This window comes from Nicotiana tabacum, chromosome 24 (genome assembly GCF_000715075.1).
Source record: "Nicotiana tabacum cultivar K326 chromosome 24, ASM71507v2, whole genome shotgun sequence".
NCBI classification, from domain to species: domain Eukaryota; kingdom Viridiplantae; phylum Streptophyta; class Magnoliopsida; order Solanales; family Solanaceae; genus Nicotiana; species Nicotiana tabacum.
In genome coordinates this window covers 24,907,731-24,933,611 of record NC_134103.1, presented here as the reverse complement: position 1 = coordinate 24,933,611, position 25,881 = coordinate 24,907,731, and the positions used below count along the sequence as shown (strand labels likewise).

The window sequence follows — 25,881 nt, the reverse complement described above, 5'->3', positions numbered from 1 at the left end:
GAAAATAGAATTTGCGGGGGTTATTGGGTTAGGGTGGATGAGTGGCGCAGAAAAATAAAAAAACAAAAAATTGAGGTTGGAGGAGGTTGGGGTTAGATGTGAGGGTAAGCAGAATTTTTAGAAAATATTTTCCTAACTTTTTATTTTCCTCCAACTTCAGGAAATATGATTTATAGGAAAATATTGTCCAAACTATTTTGTACAACCAAACAGTAAAAATGTCATACCAAACACTCCCTAAAGGCCTAAATATTGATTGGCTGTAAGAGCACACGTTTCAATAAAAGAGTGGCAGATCGTGGCCTCCTTTGTCACCCTTCATTTTTATTTCCTTTTTAAAATGAAATCTGTAGCCATATTTATTGTTTATGATATACATGAATTATACATTAATTATATATAATTATACGTATATTATAGATGAATATTCATATATGATTTATCTATCGGCTATTATAAATTTAAACGACTAGGTGGAAGGGTTAAATTCCTATTTTAAAACTTACCGCTTGATAGTTGCCTGTACATAGTTATATTATAGATGAATATTCATGGTTTTATATTATAGATGAATATTCATATATGACTTTCTTGGTTGGATATGACAAAATCATATTTGGGCCCACTTTGTACTTTATGGGCCTTTACCCCATTTGTTTTCACCTAGGGCTTAGCATTCCGTCATGTAGAAATAGTAGGGGCAGGGCAAGTGCACATATAGCCATTCTCAGGAATATTATTTAAAAATTGATCAATATTTATTTTTATCCTGAAATTTTAAATTAAATTTTTTAACTTAAGGATATTTTTGTCGAGTTGAAAAACTGAAATTCAGGACGCACTAGTTAATTCCTAAATAGCAGCCCTTTAGAGTGGCTATCTGGTGTCATTTCTACAAAATAGCCCGCACTGGCCATATCTTTAAAATATAACCCATGTCCTGAAGTTTGAGATTTCACAAGTAAAATTCCCGACATTATTATGGAGTTTCAGTTGTAGAATTTAGAAACTCTATTATGGAATTTAGAGTTCAGTGTAGAAATGACATCAGGATCAGGTAACTGCTTTTAAGGGTATTGTTTAAAACATAGCCAGTTTCTAAAAAGTAATTTAAAGTTATTAATCTCATAAAGGAAAGCATGAAAAACAGAATCCCTCTAAAAACAACTTTCCTCTCTACAGAAAGAGTATATTCATAAGAATGCGACAACTCTGACTATTGTATCAAATTCATAAATAAAAGTCACAGAAAAAAGAAAAGAAAAAACTCTACCTACAAATTTGTTAATTTTCTCACTCACTACTGTTCTACACGAAAACTAGCCATTAGTTGAAATGAGATCATCAAAAAATAGAGACATCTGCATCAAAAACTGATATACAAATGCACACATCAAAGAAAATATAGACATACTATTTAACCTTTTCCTATTTTCTGCTGCTCTTTGTTGTTTGAATGCAGAATCTAGCTTGCTCGAAAATAGTAGAAAATTTACACTTCCACAGCAAAGAGCAGAGAAGATCGTCAAAATCCATCCTTAGCGTCTTTTCCTGTAACAAATTCCCAGTTGCTACAAATTAGACATTAGGTGTGATGTTGTACTTCTCGCAGATTTTTTGTCCATTTTCATTCCACCACTTTTCTGCCTCTTCCTCTGTGAAGATTTTACGGCTGTAGGAAAGCACACGAAACTTCAGCAAACAAATCAAGATAATTCAAGTCGAAGCAAAGTTAATAATTAAACACTAATTTAGATTCATCTGCAATGCATTTATGTTTCATGAGTCTTTGTTTGATCTGCAATGACACTTTTTAGTTAGGACTTAGGTACATATAAAAAGGGCAGCCCGGTGCACCAAGCATCCCGCGTTCACGCAGAGCCCGGGGAAGGGCCACACCCTAGGGGTGTAATATAGGCAGCCTACCCTGATGCAAGCATTAGTAGCTGATTCCACGGCTCGAGCACGTGATCTATAGGTCACACGGAGACAACTTAGCCATTGCTCCAAGGCTCCGCTTTTAGGTAAGTATGAAGAGAATTATTCCACCTATTTGATGTCGAATACTGTTTTTTCAAGAAACAAAAGTATACAGTAACAACTTTTACAGGTATTTTAGCTGAAATCACAGTTTTCTGTTCCTCTCGCTAAATGCTCTGACTCTTCCGGCAATTTGAAGCTATTGATCAGAGGTTTACATGATCATGCCAAATAAAAAGGACATACATGCATGCAAATGAACCATTTCTGATATCAGTTGGCATTGACGAAAACAGACTAGTCGTCAATTCAGGAATCATAATGGGCAGTGCACAAAGCATCCCGCGTTCACGCAGGGTCCGGGGAAGGGCCGCACATGTATGCAGTGACTGATTCCATGGCTCAATCCCGTGACCTATAGGTCACACGGAGACAACTTGACCGTTGCTCCAAGATTCCCCTTCAATTCAGGAAGCATAATAAGTTGTTAAATTGGACAGCACATATGATGAATACAAAAACATGAAAAGAGAAATTGCTAGCTAATTCTCCGATTCACAAGTCAAATATCACATATTATAAGCTCTTACTGAAGTTGTTCAATGGAAAGAGTAAACTGCTGAGTGGTTAGTTATTTTTACTGCCCAAAAAATGAAACAGGTTAAAAAGATAAGTACCTGAAACGAACTCGTTTCAGTTCATTGCCTCCATCTGGTAAGGAAAAAAGATACAGGTAGATGCCTGGTTCAACTTGTATCATTCGCTCAGCCTTCTGCTTTCTAGACTTAATACCCTTGGCTGAGACAGGAGTATTAGAACTACCACTGCACTCGGTTATGGCTGCGGTGCTTATACAACTACCATTAGAAGGACGGCTACGGTCACACGATGTTTGTTCAGCATTAAAATCTAAATTGCCGGTGGAGATCTGCTCTTCTGGAAGCCTTTCAGTGATCTCCTTCAGCTGTAGAAAATTGGAATATCCATGCCATTAGAATACAGGACACCGATCTCAAAGGAATAAGCAGATATCCAAGTATGAACTGAAAACATTAGAAGAGATGGGAAGAAGAAAAAAAGCAAAGCACATCTAATATAGTTGACCAGCGAGGAGACAATCGGTGATGGGAGGTATCGAGGTAAACTAATTTGTGAGGGACAAGACTAGAAGACTTTCTTTTCTAGATGTAATTTCATCTTCTTGAAGTATGAAAACTGCCTGTCCTCCATCTTTTAGTCTTCTCAACTATAAAGTTTTTCCTCTCTTGAGTCGAGAAGAGATAATTTTCTGCAACTAAACCATCTTACAGCAATTTGTACTACTTGTTACTCATCAGCTAGTTAAGCTTATGAAGAAAGTGATTCGTTTTATGCAGTGAGTATACGAAATGACTGGAAAATATGAGATATTAACCAAATAAACAAAAACACAGAAGACATACTCTGACCGCTTTCTGAGAATCTCAAATAGCTAGCCGATGCATAATGAGAACCTTATAGGTCATGCACATGTAAGTGTGTACCATGTAAATTTATGTCATGGTAAAACAGCGATGAGCAGCATATACGGTTGAATGAATAATGTGAGCGCTACAATATCCGAACTAATAGATTGAGTTCCCACAAGTTGGAACTAGCTTCAGTAACTGCTAACAGAAAATGAATGACTGCAACTGATGAGCAAATAGATAACAAATTTTGCCAAGAACAGAACAAAATTTGATCTGGGCGTATGATAATATAAAGCTATTAAAACTTGATTGAACTGAAGAACGCTAAAATGGTTACAAGATCTTTATGTGCAACAACAATGCAAACATTGGAGATAAAATGTTTGAATATAAAGATCATCCAACCTGGGCTGTTAGAGACTTGATTACTTGTTTTGCCGCTTTTCTTTTCTCTGCTTCAATAGCTGCTTTTGCAGTAACATCCTTCAACTGCTTTGTCTTTCTCTCAAGTTCAACTTCAAGAAGTTGAGATTTTCTTGCAAGATCTTCCAACTACAAACATTTTTGAGTCAATCTCATCAGTATGGAGCTTTGTTATCACGTTACTTAATTGCTCGCAGAGGTATGCATCAAGAATATTTAAACTATTGTGTATATTAGTAAGGAATAACTAAAAAGATACATTATCAGTTAGGATCAATCAGAAAGATGTTATGACTGTAATTATGCATTCTTTCCTAATTTAGACTGTGTCAACTGTCAACACTAATTAAGCCATGGTTTCTTCAGCGAATAATCAAGCTGAACATTCGTCTAGTTCTCTTCTCTACTACTTTTTTACATGGTATTAGAACCAGGGTACGAAATCATTTCCCTGAAAAATTGGTACATTATCCAGATCTCCAGTTCAACCGTCAAAAGGACAAAAAGGCCAGAACAGGAAATTTTCCAAAGAACAGATACACAGAAGCTTTCGACGAACAAGGACTTAATTTTGTCTCTTGGAAGTGATTTCTAGGCTGCACTGCCGCTTCAAACCCAGCCTCCAAAATGGAAATCCCATCGAACAAAAGAGGAGCATGTACACCCTCCACTTCTTGTAAGCATGGCACTTTAACTATAAGTGGAATAACAGTCATTCAGCCTATTGCTCTTTCTCTTATCAGAAGAGAGAGAGCATTGAAAACAGAAAAGAGAGCGCATTCTCAAGCCAAGAATAAGTGTCGTAGACAATATGCACAAACAAGTCTTTTCAGTGAGAGTAACAATTTTAGCTTTACTAGGGTGGACTGAAAATCAAGCCAATCTTGATGAACTTCTCGCATCGGCAATCTAGTTGATAACCACTCCACCTAGTTCTCTGAGCCTTTCACATCATACTGACCTATCACCACCCTTTGAAACTCAATGGTTTAGTTTATCAGTGACTCCTCACTTGGAAATTCAGGTACTTTTTCTTCTTGTTTCAAAATTAGATTTTCCTATGATCTTTTGGTCTCAGATACCTCTAATCATACCCCTCTATTACGTCGATTGCTTCTTCTTTTTTATTTTTTTGCATAAGGACAGGAGACATGCAGAGGTGTTAGGTATTCTGACGCAGACTTGAATGATCTCCTTCATATAGATGATCCACCTTAACGTGTTGCATCTTAACTGTCAGCGGCCTACTATCTTGGAAACTTAAGAAGCTTGGTTTCATAGAAAATTGGAGGAAATGAACATATGAAACGGATTAGTGAGAGTCAAACCGCATTACAAATTGTTTCAAATTCTGGGGTTCATGAAATACTAAAGGACATAGAATTTGATTGTTACATTATCAGGCAATTTTTTTGAATAGAATGTATAACTACCAGTTTTGTTAATACAAGTGACTAGTTAGCAGATATCCTCACAAAATCACTTCGAAACTTCAGGGTCGAATACATTAACAACAAGTTTGGAGCATACAATATTTAAGGTCAAATTTAAAAGGATATTAAGAATGTTTTGTTAATTAAACAATAATTAAGAAGAGAATTGATATATCAGTTAGGATCATTTAGGCTGATTTATTATCAGGATCAATCAAAGAGATTCAAGGACTGTTATTAATCCTTCAGAACATGTTTAAACACTATTTAAAATCCAATAGCATGAGCGATCGAGGTGAACATTCCTCCAATTTAATTCTCCTCTACTTCACCTACAGCTTGCAACCACATATTCAAGGGGATGAATGATTCATACAGCATAGTCACTGAAATTCGCACCTAGTCCCATGTCCAAAACTAATCGATTTAAGTTTCCATCTTGATCGACCTTTATCTTATTAAATAAAGATGCAAAGCTACTGATCATCCACCAATGTAATTAGCTATCTGAAATAGTTTGTTTGCTAGTTTTAAGATGCTACTATAGTTGCACGTCATGTGGTCCGGCCATGTGACCAGGAGGTCATGGGTTCGAGCCGTGGAAACAGCCTCTTGCAGAAATGCAGGGTAAGACTGTGTACAATAGACCCGTGGTCCGTCCCTTCCCTGGACCCCCCACATAGCGGGAGCTTAGTGCACCGGGCTGCTCTTTTATTAGTTGCACGTCAAATTAAAAGCAGATGGTTGCACATACAAGATTCAAAATTATTTTTCAGATGTAGGACAACTTCATTCTTAAGTAATCGCTGGATAAAGTGTAGAATGGTTTTCTCCTATCTTTTTCTCCTCATATCTTCTTCTTGTCAATGTGTCTACACGACGGTTCATGACATGTAGGTTTATAGGCTGTCCAACATCCCGTTGAAGGTAACACCGAAATGAGAAACAGCATTAGCCCATTTTCACGCATAAAATCAACAGATAATTTCTTGAAACGTAGTTATCTCAATAACACAACTTGGATATCTGGAAACAGATATAACGGATGGTTATACAGGAGGGAAGAGATTTTGGGAGGCAGATTAAAAACAGACCTTTCTTTCGTAAGGAGAGCTGAATTCAAATAAAAATATTAATCATTTAAGCTTATAAAAAAACATCAATCATTTCAGGAACCTAATCTTGTAGCACCTAAAATCAACATAATGTGTATAGACATGAAATCATGTCATGTCTATCTATCGCACCGCATGCATACACATCTTTTTCACATCGAAGGAGCAATTTGAAATGCGAACATCACATACTCTATTGAACTGCTCCAATGACAGTTGTATTGGATATTTATAATTGAATCTTCCATATAAGAATATAAATTAGAAGTTGTGGCATGAATTTAGCATCATTATGATGCTGTTAAATGTTTTAGAACGAACTGAAAGTTAGTAACTGACTATTTGTTTTTAACTTTGCATTAGCACCTCATGAATTCAATAATAGGCAAAAACAATTACAGGCGGAGTGCTCATCAGAACACAGATTTATAATTAGCAAGAAGCCATAAAGAGATATAGAGTTGAAATAACACAAGCATTAGGATTTAGCATGAAGAAACTGGAAATTTTTCCCCCCGCATAGAAATAGCTCACCTGTGCCTTTAATTGTTTGACCTCCTGGCTTAAGCTCTCATTAATAGGCTTCAAATTATCTACAACTACTTCAGCTGTACGAACAGGACGATACGGAGTTGGTATTGCAGGCCATGATGGACTTGTCTTTCCTGGCAAAGGAGATGTCGACTGAGAAACCACTCTCGCACTCGGAAGAGAAGCTGATAAGAGACTTTTTGAAACTCGAAATGGACTGATTGGTGATTTAGGTAAGGAAAAGCTTTCCCTCTGAGCATTTTCACTTTGAAAAGAAAATGCAGGGTTCTCATTTTGATCAACCCTGGAAATTCTGCCCTGAATGCGGTTGAATGAGTCAGAAGACGAGAGTCTGGAAGTTTGACCTACAAATAGAGGAAGCCCGCTCTCTTTATCTGTCTGCTCATAAGCCTTATAAATTCCAGTTTTGACTTTTGGAACTCGAGACATAGATTCTGATTCAATTGTTTTCTGTAACTTGTCAAAACAATCATCACAGACACGATATGGCTTGTTTGTGCTTGGGGCTAATGATGCTTTAAGTGATTTTTTTCTGCTGCATGCTTTGCAAAAGACAAACCCACAATTGTAACAATTATGACGTTTTCTTCTGAAATTGAAAGGGATACGACATCCAAAGCATACAGAATTATCAGCACTTAATGCCCAATTGTGTACACAAATAGCAGCAGTAAAATTTGAACCACACACTATTCTCTTTACTTGTTTATCCCTCAAAATATCTACTAGAGTTGGCGTATACTTATTCTCACAGTCCCCATGACCTAGTTGTCCATTTTCACCCTTTCCCCACGTATAAACTTCTGTTTTGGACGTCAAAACTGCAACATGGTGTGAACCACAAGAAATTTCCTCCACAGTACTGTCAGCAATATTACCTTCTACACGAATTGGTAACTTCCCATTAGCTAGAGGGAAACCAAGCTGGCCATAAACAGTACTACCCATTGTATATACTCGGCCCCCAGTTGTCAATGCAACGGTCATGGTATAGCCACAGGCTACTTGACTGAAGTTTATGCCAACCAATGCAGCTATGCACTCAGGAGCTAGTCTCGGTTCATCGCCACCATGTCCTAGTTGCCCTTTGTCTCCGTCTCCCCAGGTGAATAGCGTTCCGGACGGACCATCGGATGGTCCAGAATCCAATCCACTCATTAGTTCAACTATAGCAGCAGTATGCCAAACACCACAAGCAACCTTGAGTGTCCTCAGTCCTTTAAAACTTTCCACCTCTCTAGGAGTAATATATACGGAACGATCCCCATGACCCAACGCACCAAAAGTTCCATCTCCAAATGTAAACAAGCGGCTGGCAGATGTTATGAGAGCTGTATGCCAAGGCCCACAGGAAACATGAGCCACTCTTAAACCTTCCATGAGCCCACATACTCTCTTTGGGATCCAGTGACTGGCTTCACTTCTGTGTCCAAGCAAACCTGAGCTTTTGGCGCCGTCACCCCAGGTGTATAGATCCCCGGAGGATGTAACAGCACATGAGTGATATTCTCCACATGCAATTACCTCAACATTCATTCCTCTGAGATTGTTGATGAGCTTGGGATGTGAAACGTCTGTTTCTGCCCCATGCCCCAGCCTGCCGCCTGCTTCTTCACCCCAGCTGAATACCTCTCCTTGTTTTGTAACTAACATAGCATGCTTAGTACCACAGGCAATACTCTGAACATCGAGTACCACAGTTGACTCTAGTGCCTTGGGGGTATAAGCATTAATCCTTGTGCCAGATGATCTGCCAATTCTGTGCTTACCACCGCCCAATAGCCCGTTGCCAGTACCTTCTCCCCAAATGAAGACATCTCCTAGGTTATCAAAATCTTCAAGGCAAGAACCCTGGCTGGATGAACTTATGGCACTAGATAAACTAACTCGGAATGTATCGGCCGTAGAACTTCGAGCATTTGAGTTGTCAACTGTTCCAGAAGACAACGAGCTAAGATTAAAGGCAACTGTTTCAGCAAGTGTAGGACTCTTGGCAGCTGCAGTGTATGAAATAATGTCAGCATAGGCTTTTCCGAGCCTGCTCTGAGGTAGACTCTCAGTTCTCTGATTGTCTCCTTGTTCCTGAGGCAAAAAAGATGGTCATACAGCATTCTTGAATCAGTTGGACGAGGGAAGGAGTGAGAGGAGAGAAAGAATGAACACACACAACTAAAGAAGGTACAACAAATGCTAACATACAATAGATGAAGTTGATGTGGTGACTCGTTCACCATGCGGGCTATCAGGAAACACGGGTTCACTTCTTGCATCATTTCTTCCTTTGCGAGAGCGTCCCCGTGTAATTATTGCCTTCAGCCCAGCAATCCATACCTCAGCTTCATCCTTGTCTTTACAGATCTACACAGATATCATTAGAGTTGTAGAAATGTTTTTAAGACTGTGTTGTAGAAATCAAAATGCTCATTTTTTTACAGCAGGAAAGCATATTTATTTTCATTGAGGAGACAAATCAGAAACCTACCAAGTCCAAAGATCTGTCATTACAGATGAGAGAAAATGATTGATACTCCTTTTCAGGTCGAGGATATCTCTGGAATATTGCCTAAGGAGGAGAAATATTAAAGCTGTTTTGTTCAGCCACTTGAAACGAAAGCTCCAGAACAAGAAAATTGAGGGAGAAAATTTCCTTTATTAGGGAAGAAATGTGGAAATAGTCAAACTCACAGTTCTCTGTCCAGGAATAATCCTTGAAACATGACACAGTTCAAGCTGTTTTTCTTCTTTGCCGTGATACCATACCAACGCAGATTCGTCCTGATACATATCCAAGAAAGCCCTTAGTGATACGGCATAAATACAACTTGTAATCAAGTTTCCAACAAGTAAAAAAAGAACTAGTACTTATTGAAATGCATATTCAACATTTTTTTGATAATCAAAAAATCCCCGAGGACAGCTTGTGCACGATTCAGAACTCGGTGGATCTTAACTTTGTGCATGATACTCTGTGCAAATTATAAGGGATCCTGAACGTCAAACAGTTTCTATCTTTTGACAAAATGTTCATATAAGAATGAATATCAGCAAAGACATAATGCCGTGGTTCTTAACTTTTCTAGTATCATACAAACGTCATACTCACTTCCAACGAGACCACTAATTTTAATGTGTCTTTCTGCAGACTGAAGATGTTAAGAACTTAAATGCATAGATACTGTATTATGTCCTTCAGCATGCATTTTAGCCTCATGACCCACAAAGGAAAATAATAATATTGAAAATGAGATAACTAAAGAACTCACATTAGAAAGACGAAAAGGACAGAACTTGGGTTTTCCTCTGCGCCCATACTTCAGCAGATTTGCTCCTTTCTTAAGCGCTGCAATGGCCTTCAAATGAAACAAAGCCAAGAAGAAAAGATAGCAAGCAGAAACAGTTAAGCTTAATATCTACATGCAGCGTGATAAATACATTCATTTTGCATTCCCAAATCTAGAACCTCATAATTACTCTCAGAGGCAGAGGGAGCCTCTATGCTATGGGCTTAACTGAACTCCATATTTTGGATGCAAAACACACACACACACATATATATATATATATATTAGGTACGTATGCAGAGGCAGACCTAGGATGTGAAGGTGGCGGGGACATAGAGCAACTGCTCAACCAGTGCCCCCATCGGATTTTTGATCTTAAGGGTTCCAAGCAAAATATATGACGGTTTTTCAACATATACACTTAAATATTTAGAATTTTGCCGAAGTTAACGGGGTCTGGTGACCCCTCTTCTACAAGCATAGGTCCGCCTTTGTAACGTACGTATGTATATCGATGTGGGTGAAAAACCACTGAAATTTCAACATATATTAGATTTTGAACTCATATTTATTAAAAGTATAATGAGTTCAATACTAATAACTTCAAATCCTGGACCCGTCTCTAATTACGCTATAGTAGTTTTGCGAATAAAACAAAAAGGAAGCAAAATAAGTACTACCTGATCAATGTCCCTATCAGCAAGACTAGACCTCTGGAAATCAGCCATTCAAGTGGTAATACTATTAGGTGAAAATCCCCAGCACCCATCTGAACAACCACAGGGAAAACTCCTTCCCCTACTAGTATACCCCATATACTAATACCCTCAATCCCCTCAGCTACATTAAATACAGCACCCAATTCCTTCATTTATCCCATTGTATGTACAAGTCATAAAATTCTCAATAAAACATTCCCTTGTCCAAATAGCAATCAACATTCAACTCCTCCAGCAGCTGAAAACAGAAAGTCACCATTTATGAAAATTTTGTATAAATTCAAGAAATGAAATTAAACAGGATAATTTGATTCTATAACAAAAAAGGTCATGTTTTACCTTCTTTTCTTGAAAATTTTGAGACGATTGAGCCGTTGATACTTATCTGATGAGCCAAAAAAATGTCTTTTGGGAGCTTAAGCCAATAGCCAAAAATTGGATACAAACATGCAAACAATGAATGTTTTTTGAGTATGAAAATTGAAAAGAATGCGTTCTTGCTTTAATTTCAATCTTGAATTTTTTTTTTTTTTTTAGAAACCCATATTATAGTAAAAGTAATAATACAATTTTTTTTAAAGGAAAATAATTCTTTCGTGCGTCCCTTAATGTTCTTTTTGGTGTTGTTTGTACCAATGATCTCTTTTTTAATTTATTTGTTTATTGTTCATGTTATCTGGTGAAGTTCAATACATGTCAGCGACCTGACAAAGTACCAACCTCGGATTTGATGATTGAGATGTTTGGTTTTGTCTTTTTGACGAATAAGGCCAAAAAGTATATGTATTTGTATCCGAGACCCTATTAGTCAAACAAAAAAGAGGTTTCTAATACTTCACTTTAAATTAAATATATTCCTTTAATCAAATCATCTCTACTTCTTCATCAAAAAGAAAAAGATATTGAAAGTCCTTTTTGTTTCTTTTGGAAAAAAAACTTCGTCTTTAACTTATTTCATCGCAGAAGACTACAATATTCTGGATTCACAACTTATCTAAAATAAGAGAAAGAAACAAGTAGAAAAATCTTGCACCATCTTATATGAGTCTCTTCAACTCGGACTTATTGCTATTGATTCGGTGACCCCTAAAGGACGTGGTAAGCAAAAATTAATTATTGAAATAAAATTACGTCAATTCTTCAAAATATTATATGCTACAAGTGAATATTTACAAAAGAAATAAATTTTAATTTTAGGATGATTAACATTTTTAATCCAGTTCATATAATATTTTTCTCGGGAGCTAAAGGAAATGCATTACAGATACATCAATTAATAGGTACGAGAGGATTAATATCGGATCCTCCGGATAAATGATTGATTTGTTTGGTTTCTACACTTTTATTTCTCAATTTTTACCGTTTGACGGTATATGAAATTTTGTTTTGTTTTTCTAGAAAAGAATTCCATTCAAAATTTTAGTACTTCTTTTAATAAGTTCGTTTTATCCTTGCCACGATCCAATTTATCCTATAGGTCATGATGACGCCCAACGTTACCGCTAGACAAACCAACAATGAACTAACCACGTGATTATTTCTTTTAACAGTTTAGAAATAGCCGATTCTTAATTATTGAGTAAATAAGATGTGAAAATTTAATAAAATGAGAGATAACCAAATTTTAAGAGCAAATGAAGTAAAGTAAATAACCAAATATCATCAATAGTCTACTAGCATGATCCCCAAGATCAGGTGTCACAAGTGTATGAGCTACTAGTAGAATATACAAAAATACTACACTACTGTCTCAAGTGAAATAGACAGGAAATAAAAGCAAAAGAAAGACTTCGGGTGCTGCAGAACGGGCTCGGAAGGCAGCTCACCGCAAAGTCTCGTGGAATCAAGGATGCGCCCCGGGATGATAACCAGATGCACCTGCCTCAGATCCTGCACGATCAGTACAGAAGTGTAACGTGAGTACATAATTAACATGTACCCAATAAGTATCGAGTCTAACCTCGAAGAAGTAGTGACGAGTGATCTATTTCGACACTTACTATGGGCTAATAATAAAATATTGAGATTTGTAATTAAGCATGTGCTACATAAATGAAGCTGAAAACCCAATAACAAGAAATAGTGGACAATCCTTTCACTATTAGTAAATCCCAGTTCAATTTCCATCATTTAACAATTCAATCACTCAAGCCAATGAAATAAAATCAAATATAATTGGGCTCCAAATATTATTACGCACGAATTATGCCGAGGTCGTACGACCCTATATATATATATATATATATATATATATATATATATATATATATATATATATATATATATATATATATATATATATATATATATATATATATATATATATATATATATATATACAAACCATAAATACATCTATTCTACTGCTGAGGCGTTCGACCCGCTTCACAAGAAGAGAAATACTTTATAAACAATTGATTCAAAGATTATTAAGAGGCTAATATTCAAAGAAGCGCAAATTCTTATTAATGGCCAAGTAACCCGTCCAAAACTCAAGTAATTGCAATTCTACCTTTTACAATTCCTTTATCAAGTTCCAATATAACTTAGCACATAAATTAATAAGTAAGTCGCAAACATTGCAAGTATAACATGATTTGGGTCCTAAACTACCCCGACATAAGCAATATTAGTAGCTACGTACATACTCTCGTCACCTCGTACGTATGTAGCCCCCACAAATATAAGCACATATTAGTTCAATTCACCTATGGGGTTAATTCCCTCTTACAAAGTTAGAAAAGAGACTTACCTTGTTTCAAAGCCCACTTTCCGGTCCACAACTATGCTTTGAATCCTCAACTCGGTGCCAAACGTCTCGAAACTAGACAAATGTTATATAAAATAATCAATACATGTTCAAAAGTTCATATTATAACTATTAGAGTGATTACCCAACCCCAATTGAAGAATTCCTAAAATTCATCCCGGGCCCACGTGCCTGGATTTCGAAAATTTTTAAAGAAAGTTGTTACCTATAACCTCACGAACTCAAATATATAATTTTCACTAAATTCCATAACCATTTTCGTTGTTAAATATCATTTTTATCAAAACCTTGATTTTTCATCTAAACTCATGATTTTCCAAAATTTTCATGTTGAATCTACCTATAATCTATGTATTTAACTCATATTGTGTAGAAATTACTTACCTCAAAGTGTTAGGTGAAAGCCCCTTCTCTAAGAGCATCCAAAAATCGCCCAAGGATTGAAATAAATGAGCTCAAATGCCTAAGTCCCGTCTTAAATGACGTTCTGCCTTCTGCGATTTTCGCACTTGCGGAGGGTTGGCCGCTTCTTCGGCTCCGCATATGCGGAAAAGTCATCGTAGATGTGGCCCTTTCCTAGTGGCATACTTCCGCTTCTACGGACCTCTGGCTCGCTTCTGCGGGTCCGCTCCTGTGACACACACGCCGCTCCTGCGATTTCTTCTATCGCACCTGCGAGTTTGCAGGTGCACATGCCCACCCGCATCTGCGGTTCCTAGGCTGCTCTTCCTAGGCCGCTTCTGCGAGCTCGCACCTATGGCTAACCCTCCGCAGGTGCGATTACACCAGAAGCCTGGTGCTTCAGCTGCTGCCCCTAAGTCCAAACTTGGTCCGTGCCTAGTCCGATGGACATCCGGGGCCCGCCCAAATATACCAACAAGTTTAAAATCATAAAACGAACTTGCTCGAACCCTCGTAATGCATAAAACAACATCAAAAGTAAGGATCACACCTCAAACCAAATTGAATCAACTTAGGAACTTCAAGTTCTTCAACTTACTCCGAGCGCGCCGAAACATACTTAAATTACTCGGAATAACACCAAATTTTATGTGCAAGTCTTAAATCACCATACAGAACTATTCCCGAACTCGAAATTCCAAACGGATCTTGATAACACCAAAACCTACTCCAAACCAAATTTAAAAAACTTTAAAACCTTCAAATAGTCAACTTTCACTATTAAGCGTCGAAACGTTCCCGGGTCGTCCAAAACCCGATTCGAACATACGCCCAAGTCCAAAATCATCATACGAACATATTGGACCTATAAAATCCTGATTCTGAGGTCGTTTACTCAAAACGTTGACCGAAGTCAAACTTAGCCTTTTAAAGCCAAACTAAGGAACCAAGTGCTCTGATTTCAACCCGAACCTTTCCAAATCCCAAACTAACCATCCCCGCAAGTCATAAAACAGTAAAAGCACATACGTGAAGTATTATTTAGGGGAACGCGGATCTATAAGGCAAAACGACCGATCGAGTCGTTACATTCTCTACCTCTTAAACAAACGTTCATCCTCAAATAGGTCTAGAATCATACCTGAAGTGACGAATAAGTATGGATATCTGCTCCGCATGTCGTCCTCGGCCTCCCAAGTTGCCTCCTCAACTTGTTGGCCCATCCACTAAACTTTTATCGTAGAAATCTTCTTGGACCTCAATTGGCGAACCTGTTTGTCAACAATGGCAACTGACTCCTCTTCATAACCTATACTCTCATCTAGTCGGATCGTGCTAAAGTCTAACACATGCGACCTATCGGCATGATACCTCCGAAGCATAGACACGTGGAAAATCGGATGGACTCCCGATAGACTGGGAGGCAAGGCAAGCTCATAAGTGTAACGACTCGGCCGGTCGTTTTGAGTATTACAACCCTGTTTCCCCATTTACTTCTCAAATTGTACTTTACAGTTGTTGTGTGAATTTCTCGGGTAATTGGTTCGGGTCCGGTGAGGTTTTGGAATGAATTGGAACACTTCGTTTCAAGGTTTGAAGCTTAAGTTAAAATAATGACCGAATATGGATTTATGTGTAAACGACCCTGGATTTAGAATTTTGATAATTCAAATAGCTCCGTACGGTGATTTTGGACTTAGGAGCGTGTCAGAAAAATTATTTGGAGGTCCGTAGTGGAATTAGGCTTGAAATGCCGAAAGATGAATTTTTGGGAAGTTTGATCGGGGGGTTGAGTTTTTGATATCGAGGTCGGAATCCAATTTTAGAAATTTGAATAGGTCCGTAATGTGAAATGTGACTTGTGTGCAAAATGTGAGGTCAATCGGACGTGATTTGATGTATTTCGGCACAAGATATAGAATTTGAAGTTTCAAAGTTTAATGATTTCGAATTTAGGTGTGATTCGTCGTTTCGATGTTATGTAGGTTTGAGGCCTTGAGTAGGTCCGTGTTATGTTATGAGACTTGTTGGTATGTTTGGACGGGGTCTCGAGGGGCTCGGGTGAGTTTCAGATGGTTAACAAATCAAATTTGGACTTAAGGAAATACTGGATCTGTTGCCTACTGGTGATCGCACCTGTGAAGTTTTGATCGCAGGTGCGAAGCCGCATGTGCACGAAATCAATCGCAGAAGCGGCCAAGAGTGGAACTGGGCAGTGCTTGCAGGTGCGAAGAATTCGCCCGCATCTGCGAGGCCGCATGTGTGAAGGGTTGGCGCAGAAGCGGAAAAGGGCGAGGAAGCCGGGCAGCGCAGGAGCAGAATTTTTATCCGCAGGTGCAGAGTCGCATACGCGCTTGGCTCTTCGCAGAAGCAGCCTGGCTAACAAATGCGCCCATTTGTCCTCAGAAGCGAGGGTCGCAGGTGCGACCCCTTGTCCGCAAATGCGGAAATCGCTAGGACAGAACCTTAAATTCGAGGGTTCGACATTTTTCACCCATTTTTGGATTTTGGAGCTCGGGTTGGGCGATTTTGGAGAGGAAAATTTCCACACAACTTAGGGTAAGTGTTCTTAACTACCTTGTGATTATATTCCATGAATTAATCTTCATTTTCGGTGTAAGATTATTGAATCTTCAAGAGAAATAGAAGGAAATTTCTATAATGTCACAAAACGAATTTTTCAAGTTTGAATACCGATTTGGAGTCGGATTTGAGTGAAATTAGTATGGTTGAACTTGTAATTAGATGGGTTATTTTATTTTGTGAGTTTCGTTGGATTTCGAGACGTGGGCCCCACGGGTGATTTTTGGGGCATAATTTCAGATTTTGTGGAAAATATTAGCATTTTGATATGAAATTAATTCCTATAAATTATGTGGACTGAATCAAATTAATTGTGGTAGATTCGAGTCATTCGGGAGTTGATACGTGCATAATGGGATTTCTGGAGCATTGTTTAGCTTGCTCGACATTGGATTCAGCTTGTTCGAGGTAAGTAACTCTTCTAATCTTGGAGTTGAGGGTATGAACCTTGAATATATGTATTTCGTGAATTGTTAGGAGGTTACGCACATGCTAGGTGACAGGCGTGTGGGCGTACACTATAGAAATTGTGACATAATTATTTCTGTAGAATTTTGTAGTTAAATGATCTTGGCATTTTCCATGCGGTTTTATGAGTTAAAGAAATTGAGCTAAAAAACATATTAAAAATTATGTTGAGGCTATGTGCTAGTAATATTGGGACCCACAGAGGTCATATTGTTGTGAATTATTTGTTTTAAATTAAAAATTCATACTCAGTCATATTCATTTCATTGCATATCATATCTCAGTCTCTGTTGTTATTTATTGATACATCATATCATCATTTTTGGGCTATTTTCATGACATTGTGAGCCCGAGAGACTGGAGAGATTGATGACTGAGTGAGGCCGAAGGCCTGATTGTGAGGATTATTATGGGATCGGGTTGCACGCCGCAACAGGACATGTTAGCTTTATATATATTATTACTATTATATCGATCAGGGTTTCCCGCCTGCAGCAGGCCTTATTGGCTTATTATGGCACGTGAGTTGTCCGTGCGGATTCTGATATGATATTATAGCACGCGAGTTATCCGTGTAGATTATAGCGCTTGGGCTGAAGGAGCCCCTCCGGAGTCTGTACGCATGTACCTATTGAGTGCGAGTGCCGAGTGCCGAGTGCTGAGTGGCTGGGAGGCATGAGTGATTGTAAGGTATGCCCGAGTGGCATGAGTGATTATGAGGTATGCCCGAGTTGCATGAGTGACTGTGAGGTATGCCCGAGAGGCATGCGTGGCTGTGAGGTTTGCCCGAGGGACTGTATATGAGTGATGTTCTGCCCGAGGGGCTTTTTATGATTTTATCACTGAGTTGCATCGCATTGGCATGCACATATGACATACATGCATAGAGATGTATTTTCCTCTTGATGTACAACATCACATCATTCATGATTTCTCACACATTTTGACAGATGGGCATAGTGATGCATTTGTTTTACACGGGTTGTCCAGAAGGAAAATGAAATATCTTATTTATTATTGAAAAGCTTTTGGGAGAAATTTATTGTTTTCAAACTATTTATATTTTTGGCAACTTCGACAAGCGATTTGGATTTTCACTGATGTATTTGAAAGGAAGAACTATTATTTTTGAAATCATGATTTGGCTGAGCATTTTATCTCTGAGTTACTTATGGTATTATTTGCTTTATGTTGTTATGGACTGTTGTGGACTATTGGTTGTGGACCCGACCTTGGTGGAAACCCGTCACTACTTTCAACCTACGGCTAGGTTTGTTACTTACTCAGTACATGGGGTCGGTTGTATTGATACTATACTTCTGCACATTGCATGCAGATGTTGGTTGTTGTTGTTGTTGTGCTCGATGGTTGCGAGACTTGAAGATGTACCTGCGTTCCTGTTGTAGCTGCCTCTTGTTCAGGGTAGCCTTGGATTTATAAAAGCTCTGTTTATGTATTATTCAAACATATTATATATTTATTTTATTTCCTCTTTGTATACTCTATTCTTAGAAGCTCATGATTTGTACTACCAGTTCTTGGGGATTGTATAAGATTAAGACCTTTATTCACTTAAATTGCTTTAATGATTATTATTGGAATTGGATAGTTGGTAATTGTCTTACCTAACGGGTTGGGTTAGGTGCCATCACGACTAGTTGGATTTTGGGTCATGACAATAAGCAACCTCCCCAACTCGTCTCAACGCCTCAAATGGACATATAAACCTTAGGCTCCACTTGCCCTTCTTCCCGAAACTCATGATCCCCTTCATCGACGAGACTTTCAAGAGAACCTTATCACCCACCATAAATGACAAATCATGCGCCTTCTGATCTGTGTAACTCTTCTGTCCGGACTGTGTTGTGCGAAGTCCCTCCTAAATCAATGTAACGACCCAGCCGGTCGTTTTGAGAGTTAGAGTCCCGAACCCCTATGTACTATTTTCCCCATATCTATTTCTGCTATTGTGACTTGCTGGGAAGATTGGTTTTAAGTTTCGGAGTGTTTTGGGACACTTAGTCCCTAAATGAGAGCTTAAGCCTTAGGATTTGAACCGTAGTCAGAATTGTGTGAAGATGACTCCGGAATGGAATTCCGTCGGTTCCGTTAGCTCCGTTAGGTGATTTTTGGGTTTAGGGGTGTGTCCGGATTGTATTTTGGAGGTCCGTAGCTCATTTAGGCTTGAAATGGCGAAAGTCGAATTTTTGAAGTTTTGGGCCGGTAGTGGAATTTTTGATATTGAGGTCATTTTCTGATTCCGGAAGTTGGAGTAGGTATGTAATGTTGAATATGATTTGTGTGCAAAATTTGAGGTCATTTGGACGTGGATTGATAGGTTTTGGCATCGATTGTAGGAATTTGAAGTTTCAAGTTCTTTAGGTTTGAATTGGAGGGTGATTCGTGATTTTAGCGTTAGTTGATGTGATTTGAGGGCTCGACTAAGTTCGTATGGTATTTTAGGATTGGTTGGTATGTTTGGTTGAGGTCCGGGGGGGAGGGGGGGAGGGAGGGGGGCTCGGGGTGAGTTTTGAGTGCTTAACGGATCAAAAGTTGGATTTGTGTTGCTGCTGAAGTCTTCAGGCATCTGTCATTTTTGCACCTGTGGTGGAGAGACCGCAGGTACGTGATCGCACGTGCGGAGAGGCAAGCACAGAAGAGGATTTGGGATGTGTGGTCAGGGGTCTCAGGTGCGAAGGGAAATGCCGCATTTGCGATGCCTGCAGATGCGCTAAAGGACCCGCAGGCGCGGAGGATATCGCAGAAGCGGACAATAGTCCGCAGGCACGCACTCGCAGGTGTGGCCCTTTTTCCGCAAAATCAGACCCATCCCTCTTAAGTCATTTCCGCACCGGCGAAGGAAATTCTGCAGGTGCGACCCAAGGTCCCCAGATGCGGAATAACTGGACAGAAAAGGGGTAGATTCGAGGGTTTGAAGTTCACTTCACAAATTTGATTGAGAGCTCGGTAGAAGGCGGAATTTGGAGAGATTTTTGGAGGAAGTTGTTGGGTAATGATTCTTAACTCCCTTATGGTTATATTCCACTAATCTATGCTTGAATCCATCGTTTAAATTCAGAGTTGGGGTGAAAAATTGAGAAATGTTCTTAGGCCGAATTTTGGGGTTTTGACCGAGATTTTGGTGTCAGATTTTAGTAAATTTGATATGGTTAGACTCGTGAGTGAATGAGCTTTCGTATTTTATGACTTTTACCCGATTCCGAAAAGTGGGCCCCACGGGCCATTTTTGAGTTAAATTTCGGAATTTTCGTTAAATGTTGATTTCGTTAATTAGATGAGTCTATTATTGTTGTATATATGATACGTAATTTCTTTTGGCTAGATTTGGGCCATTCAGAGACGGATATTCGTGGGAAAGGCATTGTGACCGATTAATTGAGCTTGACTCGAGGTAAGTGGCTTGCCTAACTTTGTGTGGGAGAAATTCCCTTAAGATTTGGAACTATTGTGCTATGTGAGCACCGTGTACGTGAGGTGACGAGTACGTACACGGTCTAGTTGTGGTAAAACCTGATTTTTCTTACCGAGCAACAATATGTTTTTCTATTATTTTGAGTTATACCATTTTAATGAGTATTAATCTATTTTTATTCTTAAATGAGTTATTACAATATGTGTAGCTATCATGTTTAGTCTAATACAACATGTCTACGTGTCTTAATTGTTTATGTGAATTATGTGCAGCATGCTTAGTGAATTTCCTGCTTCTTCCCTGACTGGTACTTAGTCTAAATTATAAGAATTTTGTGATGTAGTTGTCTTTCTATCACTCGCACTGCATATTTACTTTGGGACTACGGAATGTTATTCCGGGAGATTCCCCTGCATATTTACTTTACTTTGGGACTACGGAACGGTATTCCGGGAGATCCCCCTGTACTGCATATTTACTTTGGGACTACGGAACGGTATTCCGGGAGATCCCCCTGTCTTGCATATTTACTTTGGGACTACGGAACGGTATTCCGGGAGATCTCCCTGCACATTTACTTTGGGACTATGGAATGGTATTCTGAGAGATCCCCCTGCACATTTACTTTGGGACTATGGAACGGTATTCCGGGAGATCCTCCTGCTCATTTACGTTTGGGACTACGAGACGATATCTCGGGAGATCCCCTGTTGTGTTTCTGTGTACTGAACTGTTACCTTCTATGATTTTATTGTTGTTAAATTTCAGACTTTATTTTATTGCGGTATTACACTCTATATTATTTTATTATATATTTACCAGTAGGGCTCTAACCCGACCTCGTCACTACTCGACCGATGTTAGGCTTGGCACTTATTGGGTATTGATTGTCGTGTACTCATGCTACTCTCTGCACATGTTTTTTGTTTGCAGATCCAGGTGCACCTTATTAGCCGCACTATCAGTTAGCCGAGACAGTTTTGGAGACTTCAAGGTATATATGCCGTGTCCGCAGACCTCGGAGTCCCCTTCTACTCTTTCCCATGTCCATTATCTTCTGTATTTTTCCTTGTTAGACTCTGATTTATAGAGACACTAGATCTTTCCTTCTGTAGTTTATGATTCACGATGTTTCGGGTTTTGGGATTTGTTGTGTATTTTTGAATAATTGGTTAAATTCCTATTTTTATTTCATTATTCCGCAAAAATGTTAGGCTTACCTAGTTGTAGAGACTAGGTGCCGTCACGACGTCACACGGAGGGAAAATTGGGTCATGACAAGTTAGTATCGGAGCTCTAGGTTCGTAGGTGTCGTGAGTAACAAACCGGTTTATTAGAGTCTCACGGATCGGTACGGAGACGTCTGTACTTATCTTCGGGAGGCTATGGAACTGTTAGGAAAATTTCACTACTTTGATTCCTTGTCGTGCAAAAATTATTGACTTCAGAGATTCTAAATTTCTGTATTTTATTCTCTCACAAATGGTGAGGACACGCACAAGCGGATCTGATGAACACGCACCCGCACCCCCTGCTAGAGATGCGAGAGGCCGGGGCAGGGGTAGAGGCCGAGGACGTCCACGTGGTGCAGCCAGAGTACCCGCACGAGCTGCTACTAAGGAGCCCCCAGTAGCTCAAGCTGGAGGGCAGACACCTGAGATACCTGTTGCTGTACCAGCCCTCTAGGAGACTCTAGCCCAGTTTCTGAACATGTTCAGTACCTTAGCTAAGGCTGGATTGATTCCACTTGCTCCTGCCACATCTCAGGCAGGGGGAGGAGCACAGACTCCCGTCGCCGGTACTCCAGAGCAGCGGGTTCAGGTCGACCAGGTTCCAGAGATTGTACCAATGCAGCCGGTAGCTCCAGCTCAGCCCGAGGTTAGGGCAGCAGCTCAGACTTGAGAGGTACAAGAAGTACCACCCACCTATTTTCAGCGGATTGGCTACAGATGATGCTCAGGGTTTTTTGGAGGAGTGTCATCATATTCTCCGTACTATGGGTGTAGCGGAGACTAGCGAGGTTTCTTTTACCACATTCCATCTTAGAGGAGCAGCCTATCAGTGGTGGCGTGCTTATGAGTTGAGCAGTCCGGCTGAGGCAGCTTCACTTACATGGACTCAGTTCTCGGACATATTTTTGAGAGAGTATGTCCCTCAGAGCCTCAGGGACTCATGGCGCGCGGAGTTTCAGCAGATGCGCCAGGGTGCTATGACTATGTCAGAGTATATAGTTCGCGTCAGTGATTTGGTCCGACATGCACCGGCCTTAGTTGCCACAGTTCGAGAGAGGGTTCGACGGTTTATTGAGGGTCTCCATCCTAGCATCCAAAGTAGTATGGCTAGGGAATTGGAGATGGATATTTCTTATCAGCAGGTTGTGGGTATTGCCAGGAGGTCCGATGGCATATTTGCCCGGGATAGAGAGGATAGGGAGGCCAAGAGGTCTCGAGAGGCTGGTTATTATTCTGGAGCTCGCCATGGTAGGGGTTATGTGAGACGCCCCATTCATTCAGCTCTTCCAGCCTCCAGCAGTGTTCTAACTCCTTCTAGACCCCAAGAGCCTTATTATGCACCGCCAGTATCTAGTGTGCCTCTTGCACGGGGTGTTCCTAGCGGCCAGTCTAGCAAACCTGGCCCGAGCCAGTCACAATATCCACGACCTCCCAGAGCTTGTTTTGAGTATGGCGACACTCGCCACATGGTTAAGTATTGCCCCCGGATTAGGAGGGGTGCACCTCCACAGACTTTTCAGCCACAACATGCTCCACCAGGTCCTTAGGCTATGATTACAGCACCAGTTGCCACCCCACCTGCACAACCAGCTCGAGGTGGAGGTCGGGGAGGTAGAGTCGCCCTAGAGGGGGAGGCCAGGCCAGATATTATGCACTTCCTATTTGTACAGATGCAGTGGCTTCTGATTCTATCATTGCAGGTATTGTTCTAGTTTGTCATAGAGATGCGTCGGTATTTTTTGATCCAGGCTCTACATATTCTTATGTGTCCTCTTATTTTGCTCCGTATTTGGGCGTATCTCGGGATTCTTTGAGTTTCCCTATTTATGTATCTACTCCTACTGGAGATTCTCTTATTGTGGACCACGTGCATCGGTCGTGTTTGATTGCTCTTAGTGGTTTTGAGACTAGAGTCGATTTATTATTGCTCAGCATGGTGGACTTTGATATTATTTTGGGCATGGACTGGTTGTTGCCCCATTATGCTATTCTTGATTGTCACGCTAATACCATGACGCTGGCTATGCCAGGTTTACCGTGATTAGAGTGGAGAGGTACCTTAGAGTATACTCCCAACAGAGTTATTTCTTTTCTTAAAGCTCAACGAATGGTTGAGAATGGGTATGATGCGTATCTAGCTTATGTGAGAGATGTCAGTATTGATACCCCTACAGTTGAGTCAGTTTCAGTAGTGAGGGACTTTCCAGATGTGTTTCCAGCTGATCTTTCGGGCATGCCGCCCGAAAGAGATATTGATTTTGGCATTGATTTGTTGCCGGGCACTCAGCCCATCTCTATTCTTCTATATTGTATGGCTCCTCCTGAATTGAAGGAGTTGAAAGAGCAGGAATTTCTTGATAAAGGCTTCATTCGGCCTAGTGTGTCACCTTGGGGTGCTCCTGTCTTATTTGTGAAGAAGAAAGATGGTTCTATGCGGATGTGTATTGATTACCGCTAGTTGAACAAAGTCACAATGAAGAACGGGTATCCATTGCCTCGTATTGATGAACTATTTGATCAGTTACAGGATGCCAGAATGTTTTCCAAGATTGACTTACATTCAGGTTATCATCAGTTGAAGATTGGGAGTCGAATATCCCGAAGACTTCTTTCAGGACCAGATATGGTCACTATGAGTTTCTTGTGATGTCATTTGGGCTGACCAATGCCCCAGCAGCTTTTATGCACTTGATGCACAGTGTGTTTTGGCCCTATCTTGACTCATTCGTCATTGTGTTTATTGACGACATTCTGATATACTCCTGGAGTCGGGAGGATCATGAGCAGCACCTGAGGACTGCACTTCAAACCCTGAGAGAAAAGAAGTTATATGCAAAATTTTCAAAGTGTGAGTTTTTGGATAGACTCAATGGCATTCTTGGGTCATATAGTATCGAGCGATGGGATCTAGGTGGATCCAAAGAAGATTGAAGCAGTGTAGAGTTGGCCCAGACCGTCCTCAGCTACAGAGATCCGAAGTTTTCTTGGTTTGGCGGGGTATTACCGTCGCTTTGTAGAGGGATTCTCATCTATTGCAGCACCTATGACCAGGATGACCCAGAAGGGTGCTCCGTTCAGGTGGACAGAGGAATGTGAGGAGAGCTTTCGAAAGCTCAAGACAACTTTGACTACAGCCCCAGTATTGGTATTACCTACAGGTTCGGGGTCTTATACTGTATATTGTGCTACATCACGGATTAGTCTCGATGCGGTGTTGATGCAGGACAGTAGGGTGATTGCCTACGCGTCTAGACAAATGAAGGTGCACGAAAAGAACTATCCTGTCCACGACCTTGAGTTAGCAGCTATTGTTCATGCCTTGAAGATATGGCAGCATTATTTGTACGGTGTTCCTTGTGAGATTTACACCGATTATCGGAGTTTGCAGCATCTATTTAAGCAGAAAAATCTTAACTTACGTCAGCGGATGTGGTTGGAGCTACTTAAGGATTATGATATCACTATTTTCTACCACCCTGAAAAGGCCAATGTGGTGGCCGATGCTTTGAGTCGCCGGGCAGAGAGTTTGGGGAGTTTAGCATATCTACCAGCAGCAGAGAGACCATTGGCGTTGGATGTTCAGGCCTTAGCCAGCCAGTTTGTGAGATTGGATATTTCTGTGTCGAATTGAGTATTGGCTTGTGTGGTCTCTCGGTCTTCTCTTTATGATCGTATCAGGGAGCGTCAGTATGATCACCCCCATCTGCTTGTCCTTAAGGACACGGTCCAACACGGTGATGCTAAGGAGGTCACTATTGGAGATGATGGTGCATTGAGGATGCGGGGCAGGCTATGTGTGCCCAATGTGGATGGTTTCTGTGAGTTGATTCTCCACGAGGCTCACAGTTCACGGTACTCTATTCATCCGGGTGTCGCAAAGATATATCAGGACTTGAAACAACATTACTGGTGGAGGAGAATGAAGAAAAACATAGTAGAGTATGTGGCTCGATGTATGAATTGCCAGCAGGTAAAATATGAGCATCAACAACCAGGTGGATTGCTTCAGAAGTTAGAGATTCCGGAGTGGAAATGGGAG

The 25,881-nt window shown here is 40.1% G+C and overlaps 1 protein-coding gene and 1 long non-coding RNA gene across 2 annotated transcripts in view; both read right to left on the bottom strand.

Annotated features, from left to right (window-relative positions):
* Positions 1-1,396: 1,396 nt before the first annotated feature.
* LOC107796116 (PH, RCC1 and FYVE domains-containing protein 1-like) lies at positions 1,397-11,579 on the bottom strand. The gene is made up of 10 exons (XM_016618849.2): positions 11,294-11,579; positions 10,916-11,192; positions 10,218-10,304; positions 9,640-9,729; positions 9,437-9,517; positions 9,154-9,312; positions 6,937-9,036; positions 3,837-3,983; positions 2,658-2,944; positions 1,397-1,672 (listed from the first exon to the last, which is right to left on the bottom strand). Exons 2-10 carry the CDS (start codon positions 10,961-10,963, stop codon positions 1,579-1,581), a joined length of 3,093 nt encoding a protein of 1,030 aa, XP_016474335.1. The 5' UTR covers positions 10,964-11,192; positions 11,294-11,579; the 3' UTR covers positions 1,397-1,578.
* Positions 11,580-12,617: 1,038 nt separating this feature from the next.
* LOC107795790 (uncharacterized) overlaps positions 12,618-25,881 on the bottom strand; it is a 28,623-nt gene continuing 15,359 nt past the window's right edge. Inside the window, exons 4-5 of the long non-coding RNA XR_012706867.1 lie at positions 13,707-13,778; positions 12,618-12,844 (exon numbers count right to left, since the gene is read on the bottom strand). This is a non-coding gene — a long non-coding RNA (uncharacterized LOC107795790). The remainder of the gene's footprint in view (positions 12,845-13,706; positions 13,779-25,881) is intronic.

Bases quoted from the DNA above. Each gene is read 5' to 3' on its own strand.
- LOC107796116 (XM_016618849.2), bottom strand. From the start codon at position 10,963: ATGGCTGATTTCCAGAGGTCTAGTCTTGCTGATAGGGACATTGATCAG. The intron at 9,313-9,436 runs GTAGGTTTCTGA...ATATCTGTGTAG, and splicing joins ATGACAGATCTTTGGACTTG to ATCTGTAAAGACAAGGATGA. The intron at 3,984-6,936 runs GTGAGCTATTTC...AAATGTTTGTAG, and splicing joins TCAAACAATTAAAGGCACAG to TTGGAAGATCTTGCAAGAAA.